The following is a 9,415-nucleotide window of genomic DNA, read 5'->3' as shown; positions in this document are numbered from 1 at the left end:
GGGCCTGAGCAGGAGCCTGTAAAATCCATAATTAAAATCTTCCTGAATACAGTGGGGAGCTCTGTAATACTTCAAGACGTTCACCCCCGTGTTTGCCAATCAGTTTGGAGACCTGGGGTCTGACTGAATACAACATTCTCTGAACTTTCAACAATACCATTTTGTTATACAGTAAACCCTCACTTCATGCATCTTCAGGCTGCGCAAAACTTGCTTTGAACTGAGTTTCACACAACTTGAAGATGCGTGGCTGTCAGCCTGGCTAGCTTCCCGCAGCAGCAGGTAGCTAGGCAGGCTAAGAGCCCCTTCCCCATGCCTTCCCAGAGCAGCGCTAGGCACTGCTCTGGGAACGTAAAGAGAACGGTTTTAAGCTCTCCCAGCTGCCTGCTGCTAGGGCTAAAATCCCCTCCCACCCCAGGATCAGCCCCCCCATGGCCCCAGCTCACCTCCCATCACACTACAGCCCCGCACAGGGCTCGGGCTCTAGCCCCTAGCATGGCACACAGGGTTCGGGCTCCAGCCCACTGCTCACCACCCCCACAGACCTTGCTTCAACCCCTGCACCCTCAACTTCACCTTCTGCCCTCCCTGCAGCGCTAACCCACCCCAGGCTTAACCCCTCAGCCCCAACCCATCACCAAAGCTCACCCCTGACTTACCCAAATTTCAGGATATGCAAGGGTTGCATGGAATGCATTCCTCTTGTATCCTGAGGGACTGATGTATGCTTAAAACATGGGGCATTTCTATTGCACCTTTTTAAGTCATCTCTTAAATTTAGTTTGGAATAAGTGTTTAACACCCACATTATTCTTGTCTCATGTTTGTGTGTGCCAGGTACACATTACGGTTCACCAGGGTAATTTTAGCCTAGCTAAACATGCAAAAAATCTTTTCAACAAGAAACTCTGTATGTTTTAATATTGGTTGACATAACTTTATGAAAACTCACCATTTACAGTACACCAAGATGAATCACAATCATTATTTTAACAACTTTTATGAAAGTCTTATTCAAACTTTAAAAATGCTTATGGCTTAAAAAGTTGTTATAAATGACCTTCTAAATCACAAGAAAAGTTTAAACAAACTAAATTGAGTCAAATAAAGGTAAACTTCTTAACATTTTGATTTATTCAAAAGCTGCCTCACAGGACTTCTGTTTCTGATAGTGTTGACAGAATTTTGAGTAAGTCACACTATAAACAGAATAAGTTATTTTATTACAAGGTATATAGAAGATAACATTTTCTATATTTGTAGCCTAATTTCAGCAGTTTTACAGTGCAAGGAGCATGCATCATAGGGCAGAAACTACCAAAACCACAACATAGTATGTAAACAGAATAACAATTTTCAAAATTAAAAAAGAACTTTAAAGTATTTACAGTATTTAAGACATAAATAGTGCAAATTATATATCTACAACTTAAGTATTTAGATTATCTAGACATTTCCAAAAAAGTTTCTTAAAGTATATAGTTACCACAAATTGCTTAACAGTAACATATTAGATGTTTTAAAAATGGAAACAAAACATTTATTTTTTCTCTTTTTTCAAGAAGAACTGTCGTGCTTGCTCCCAGGCCTGGCAAGGGAATCTGTTGGATAGCTCAAGATAGTCTTGGGAAGTGAAGAATTTTTCTGCGAAAGAGAAAACATAAAATTGTCCTACTATTTTCTCTTAATATGGTAGAAAAGCAAGAAAAAGAAAACATGGGCTTGATGCAACTCCTTTCCCTTCTATAAACCAAGTTCTTAAAACAAGGAAGAATAATTCTACGTAATTATGGCTGTATAATTTGGGAGGAAGGGAGTTATTCTACCTCAGTGAAGTAATTGCAGAACACATATTGTGTCACTCTCTTGGTTCCACCTAAGCTCTGCTCCAGACACTAACCGAGATTTATGAATCTCTGTGCTCCCTGTATTCTGGGGCCATTCAGGACCAATTCAGTCCTTTCCACAAGTTATAGCAGGTTGAGACCATCCTAATTTGTGACTGGCTACCAATTATGTAATGAGCCTCCAAGAAGGTGAAGAGATCTGTCCACAGAATGCTTGTAACAAGATCAAGAACTTTTTCAGCTCGATCTTGCAAACTTTTACTAACACGAGTATTTCTTTCATAAACGCTTGCCAATGAAGTCAATGGAATTACTCAAGAAAATAAGGCTCTAAGTAGCGTAAATGATCATAATTCAGCTTCATGATGTGGTGGAATTTGATGTTTATACTAAATCAAGTAGAGTGAAAATCTAGCACTTTGTTTAATGAGACATTCATTATCTTTGAAGTTTAAAATGATTCTAAAAAATCCTTATTGTATTGTTAATCAAATCATAAACTGTTATAATCAGAATTAGGCTTGATTTCTGACCTCCTTGTCAGCATGTACTTTTGCATATAATTCAGTTTGGACAGTGAAAATAAAACAATTTTCTCTTTGGTTTTTAGTTGGTTTCACTTGCAGATTTCTCATGCGTACATTTTGTAATGTCTGTATTACCAACACTGCAGCAAAGTGTTTCAAATCAAACCAAAAGTGTTTTAACTGATAATAAAAAGTACAATAGTCATGAAACCAGTATAATATTTTATTTTGTAAACATTTTTTGAAACCTAAAAGGCCAAATTTTGCACCTGAATTTTGTCTGACAGTATTCTACTACAGTAAACTTCTTTCATAGTGGGCATTCTATTCTCCAGAACTCTCAAATAACTGGCATTTTAACCGTAAGTAAATTTTAGTTATGTTTTCTATAAGTATAGTATAGTGAGAGTAAATACAAATAAATACAGCAAATACAATATAAGTTTACAGTGTATAGTATTACTATTGTTTGTAAATAAAGTTCTCTGCATACATTTTTGTTTGTTTCTTAATATCTAATCTTGTTTATTCCTAAGTGTTATGTACTGCTAGGTATACCTCTCTATTATCCAGAATATCTACATATCTGGCAACCTTCCGGTCCTGGGGCTGCCAGATATGAAGGAGTTTACAGTTAATATACTGTAATGAGCTAACTGGTTATTATCGTGAATCACTTCTTGTTGGTTAATATAAACAAACAAGCAAATAAACAAATAAAAGACTACAAAAGGGTCCACTGTACTGCATGCTGAATACGGAGAATCATGTCCCACATTCCAAGAACAGGAAAACAATTCTGTAACCCTTCCTGAACTGATATAGAGTGCTTATGCGCATAAGCAAAGGAGAATATTTTACTTGTAGTTTCCGGCCTTTGTCTGGTGGGGCTATTGGGGTGCACCATGGGGTTCAATGACTAAAAAAATCCTGACTAGAGAACTGAATCTATGTACAGATGTACATGTTTGCAGGATATACTAACACATTGCATTGCATTTAACAGTAATGTACCTACCGTCTGAACTAATGCTACAAGCTGCACAACTACGTTACAAGTCAGATAAGTTAGTGAAGCTAGAAGCCCCTAAATCTGTGATGTCATTTTGTTGTTTACTGCTCTTTTATTGTGACGGCACATATACTTTGAGCTGAATCACAGTAAAAGGCAAGAACTTCCACATTTGTTATATAATTACTAATTTGGCAAATTTCACTGGAGACATACCCCTTTGTTGAGAAGACTGGTTATCTGTTTGGCCTGAGCTCTGTGTATAATCCTATAAAAATAAAACAAATGTTATTTAGTTTTCAGGACTACTATATGAAGAATTTTTTTTAAACAAGATAAGATTTAATTATTTATAGAACATAAAATACTGCTAATGAAACCTGTGAATGAATAACTTAGATCTGTTATAAATAACAAAATACTGTTAATATTTAAATCTTTTTATTCACAGTTAATTTTCAGAACGCTTTCCAGAAAAATGCCTTTATTTTGTGCAAGCAGAATTCCCTTCTTGTGAAATTAGAACTACTTTTTATTATATGTTTAATTTTGAACAAAACCCTAGCTGCCACTGGATTTCTTTAAAACAAAAGTATTGTCAGATTTATACTTTATACTTTGCATAATATGTATGTTAGTATTTCTTAACTTGTCAGTCACATATTAATATTTTATTATCTCTAAGCAAGAGTGATCCCAATCTCACCAAAATCCAGGGGAGTTTTGTCACAGATGTAACTAAGTCTAGCTCATAGAGTAACTGACTGTACAATAGTTGTAGATCAGAATAAAATCTGGGTGCCCAATCCTGAATACCATGTGTCTTCTTTGTAGTCTTTTGCTTACATAGTGATTGATCTCACACACAGTGAAGTCTGAACTTTGTCATTAATTTCAATGGATGCAGAGTCATGTCCATAAATTGTCAGTAGGATCACTCAAGTCAGTGAGCACTTACAGAATCAGGCTCTTTATTCAAGTATTCATCAAACATAGCTGAAAATTTTGGTTCTGATTTATCAGATTGTGTTTATTCTGGTAAATAATACTTTGATCTATTTTAATCTATTGCATCAGAACAACCAAAGTAACTAGGATGATGTTGAATGTGAAAAGAAATCTGTTTCTAAGGTGATGTAACTCAAGTCTGAATAATTTTCCTCTTCTGAGTTAGCCTTGTTCTCATTTCTGAAACTCGAACTGTAGTTTAATGATTTATTTTTAATGATATATATTTGTATATGTTGCCAAATATCCAAATTACCAGAAGGATTTTCTTTTGCATTTCCTACAAAAAAAGAACCCATTCTCTAATGAGGTGGGCAGAAGATACTACAGTCTGTGCTCAGATAAAACTCCCATAAAAGTAAATCAGAGATTTACCCAAGTAAGGATGCTGAGTCTGTCCACTGATGACAGGGACCTGACATATAAATACAAATGTAAATCTGTTATTTGCTTATTGGTATGTCCTTGGCTTCTCAATACTACTTATGTGCTGTAAATATTTCAGTCCAGATTCTCAGCAAGTTTAAACTGTCTTAACTTCACTGAAGTCAACAGAGCTGTGATAATTTGTACCAACTGAGGCTCTGCCATTAGATTTTTAATTCTGATGTCAAAACATTTTCTGCAAACCTGTAAGAAATCAATGTGCTTGTTGGCATTTGACTTCAAAGATTTCTGTGAAGGAATATGCAAATCAGGACAAATAGCACTTGAACTAATATTCAATAAAGTAAAGCTAACCTTTCTAATTTTGTTTATGCCATGACTTCCCAATCAGAGACCATCACCAAATGCCAGTTTCACTCTTACAGTGAGGAAAGCTAGGTAAATAAATTCAATTATCCAGATACGGATCAGATTAGCGTCTGGAATTATTTTTCTCCTTCCCTCTCTGGTTGAGGAAACTGCTGTTTGTGTGTGGTGTTTAATTTGTGTTTTGTAAGTTATGTCAAAGGCACCTAAAGATATCATATAAGCATATTTTAAAATAAAAATATATATTTTATATGCTTACAAAAATGAGTTGGTTACAAGAGGAATACGTTTTTTCAGTGTTAAGTTCTAGTGTTCTTTGTGACAACTGTGCAAACATTTTGAATATCTAAAATGATAAAAGTATGATGTTACATTGAAAAGTGTGATGTAATCTGAAGACTTTAAAATAATTGTTTAGCTTTCATGTCCTCTCCCCAAAATATAACAAGTCCAGACTGGGAAAAACTAGAGAGCATTTGAAGAAAGAAACAACTTAATTTTCTCCACTCATTTGTTCCTACCTCATCAGCTACAAACAACATGGCTTTGTCAACAATTAAATTTTCACTTGACTGCTATAGAATTCAATCCATTCCATCAACTCCAAATATGTTTTTTAATTAAAAATCAGAATATGTAATCTGTATGTGCTTTTTAATTTGAAAATAGTTAATAAAACTTTACATGCATCTTTCAAAATATAATGAGTAAAGCCTAGAACACTGGTGTACAAAGAGACTACAGTCTTGCAAACCCTAGTTCATGAGAGCAGTATCAGCTATCACAATGGTTTATTTACTTGTGCAAAGACTACAAAATCGGGACTGTAATATGTATGCTGGAATTCACGCATGTAAATACACACACACAATTCTTAAGTTCCCTCTGCAAATATGTTGTGCATAGCATGTTATATATCTGGTCTGTTCTGGTCTGGCTATGGTCTGAAGAAGTGGGTCTGTCCCACGAAAGCTCACCTAATAAACTATTTTGCTAGTCTTTAAAGTGCTACTTGACTGCTTTTTGTTTTGATAGTGTATAGACTAGCATGGCTTCCTCTCTGTTAGAATCCCAGATGTGACAGTGAGAACCCAATTACTCGAAACCTTCTAGTGCTACAGTATAAGAAGCCTTACGTACAGAAATAATTGGTGGTTTGAAAAATAATTGGACGATGTCTTACATGTTTGTTTATATTATCGAAAGTTAGCTAATTTCATATGCAAAGAAAACCAAAGTACTGTAGACAGATTGTGCATAATAGCATATCACTGGGATATCTACCTGAATGAATGTGGCAAGCAAAACACAACTCATCTCCTGCTCCAGAATGATCTTGTTCTGAGGGTTATTGTAACAAGCAGCTATTAGCGTAGGGAAGAGCACTTTGATTAGGCGAGGATCACTGAAATACTGGAAAGGCAATTGGCACAGTTTTTGGAGTACTGTTGGGTGACGGCCGGATTGTACAATTACCTGAAAATACAAGAGTAACATAACATTAGAACTTTCGTGCTATCTACTCTTCCTTTTACATTAGCTGGAAGGAATTTGGAAATTACAGAAACTAAAAGAATGTGGTTGAGAAGAGAGTGTTCAATGAACGTTAAAAGAAAAGCTCAGAGGATTTATAAAAATTTCCGTAATGCAAGTTTTATTTCTGTAGCAGTCAAGAAGTAAGGCATATTTCATTATAAAACATCCTTTTCCCACATAATTACAAGCAACAACTAAGCAAATATAAACTGAGTAATCTGAACATTACTAGGCACCATTTAATGGTGCTGTAAGAGAGACAAAGAAATACTACATAGCAACTAAAATTTATAAACATGCTTGTAAAATATAATAAGCACAATTTTAGAAATACAATAAAGCAATCTCCAATAACTCTCTAGGAATTATAAAAGACTATGTTTCAGCTACACATTCACCCAAGTCCTGAAAAGAAAAGGTGATTGTAAGTTGCACAGCAATGCATCTCAGCAAGTACAGACTCAGAAAGATCCTCCCATCTGTATTTCTTATCTCAGTTTCTATCAGTGCCATTGACTCTAAAAGGAGAATTGTTTAGATAAATGGGACTGTTGTCATGAAGCAGGCTAGGTTTACAACTGTGTGCATCTTAAGAAACAAAGCAATGCCATTAATGGTATCTTGTGGGGGAACTCTCCTAATTTAGTCACTAGTCCTACAGAGTCTTGATGATAAACTAAAAAATGTCAAAATCGGATCTGTTCTGAGTAACCTTGATTAGACAATAATAATATGAAAGAGCTGCTTGACCCAAAGTTGGCTTTTCAGTATAAGAGGAAGCTCCTATAAGGTTAGGAACACTGTAAAACTTAAGGTCATGACTGTAAATTGTACTTGGAAAAACAGAATTTTACAGGTACACACCCTGACAGGACTGCATTCAAATTAAAACCAGAAGGACAGAGAGAAGCAGTGGAGACCACAGGGACATAAATTACAGGGATTTACAAGTTTTCAAAGCACTTTTAACAATAACTTAAGAACACAATCTCAGTTGATAATGTAGTTTGGTTTAAGAACAAGATCAACAAAGTAATAGTATGCATTTTTTAGTTCAATAGTCAAAAAGCCACTGAAAAGCCTTCAGAGAATACTGGTAGGAATGCCTTAATTCTCTTAAATCCAGGAGAATTTTTGAAAAATCACCACCAAAAATGTGACAATTTAATATGCAGATACTACTCTTTTGAGAAAAAATATTACCTATATTATGAATAAAGTACCAGGATGAATCCATATTTGCTTAGCTACAAATTCTCCAAAGAAATTATCACCATTTTTGAACACATAATTAATCTGTTTTCCACCCAACCTGTTCATATAGTTTTATGTAACTCTGCATTCTTCACTTGTAAACTCTAGTGCTTGAAGAGTCATTAATTTAAAAATTCTGCCACAGGCTGGGACAACTGCAAATGATACAATTCTTACTCAAGGGTGACAGAACTCTTTGGCTTCCTGTTTCTGGCTACTGTACATTACAGCTTGGCATGAAAAAGCGATTTTCAGGGTATTTAATTTCTCATCAGACACTAGCAATTCTAAATAGCTGTTGAGAGAATGCATGGATAGGTAGCAACCTTGTCCCAAAGTAACTCCACATACAGCCGTACTGCATTCATAAAATTAATATTTAAACATCTTTTTCTTTTCAGTTTTAAGGCTGGATAGGCAACACAAATAAATGCAGTGAGCTAATATACTAAAGGTACTGATTGTTTTAAGTCTGGTATTTATCACATATGGAATCAATTTAATGATTTCAGTTCATTGTATCCAACATGGCTTATAAAACTGATACAACTACATGTACTCAAAGAAACCAACAAGAGAATTACCTTCTTACTGAAAAACAAAAACAAAAGTACAACTTCTTCCTTCAGTGACTGGTGGAAATAAGATTCAGCATCTGACTTATAGTAGCATATATTGGTTTCTTTTATGATGGTTAAGCAGCGCGTCAACATTTAAGTTAATTTCTTTTTTAATTAAGAAAAATCAGATCCTCATATGCCTCTCTTTGCCGAGAGATCCTTGCAAGATTTGTAGGATCAGAGCAGTGATGTAATAAAATGATGTAACCTGAGCTTCGAATTCCCTCTTCCCACAATTCAGCGAGGTAAAGTGCTTATTTTTTCATTGTCTGTTTGATCTGGGGTAATTGTAACTCTTGCTTTTCCCTGCTGCTCTTCCTCCAGCTTGTTGAGAATACATTTGTTTGTCACATTTTCTACACTCCCCAATTCAACTGGCCTTCAGCAAAACACTTAAGCTCGACGTACAAGTACCTGAATTTCCTCATCTGCTTAAATGCTTTCCTAAACTGAGGCCTAACTGTGAAATCAATAAAAATAACATAACGTTTATACTCATTTTCTGACCCACTTACGCCAGTGTATTACATTAAACTCTTTCATATCTGGCATTCTATCATCTGGAGCTCTCAAATAACCAGCATTTTAACCATAAATAAAGTTTACAGTAACCTCTTTCATATCTGGCAGCCGTGTATAATAGAGAGGTACACCTAGCAATGCATAAAACTACAGAAAAACAAGAATATATATTGAGTAACGAACAAAAATGTTTACCAACAACAGTAGTATTGTACACTGTAAACTTATCCAGAATATTTGAATATCTGGGAACCTCCTGGTCCCAGGGCTGCCAGATATGGAAGAGTTTGCTGCATTTACAGTACTGCTGGTTAGAACTAGTAAAATATTTTT

The 9,415-nt window shown here is 35.2% G+C and overlaps 1 protein-coding gene across 5 annotated transcripts in view; it reads right to left on the bottom strand.

Annotated features, from left to right (window-relative positions):
* Nucleotides 1-912: 912 nt before the first annotated feature.
* Nucleotides 913-9,415, bottom strand: part of SCAPER (S-phase cyclin A associated protein in the ER) — a 420,029-nt gene continuing 411,526 nt past the window's right edge. For all 5 annotated transcript variants that reach the window (XM_075006917.1, XM_075006920.1, XM_075006919.1 and 2 more), the window contains 3 exons: nt 6,435-6,626; nt 3,603-3,654; nt 913-1,644 (listed from right to left, as the gene is read on the bottom strand). In XM_075006917.1, the coding sequence (XP_074863018.1) occupies nt 1,541-1,644; nt 3,603-3,654; nt 6,435-6,626 (348 nt within the window). In that variant the 3' untranslated portion in view covers nt 913-1,540. The remainder of the gene's footprint in view (nt 1,645-3,602; nt 3,655-6,434; nt 6,627-9,415) is intronic.

This window comes from Carettochelys insculpta, chromosome 12, assembly GCF_033958435.1.
Source record: "Carettochelys insculpta isolate YL-2023 chromosome 12, ASM3395843v1, whole genome shotgun sequence".
NCBI lineage: Eukaryota > Metazoa > Chordata > Testudines > Carettochelyidae > Carettochelys > Carettochelys insculpta.
The sequence above is the reverse complement of the archived record's forward strand: the minus strand, read 5'-3'. Positions and strand labels throughout refer to the sequence as shown.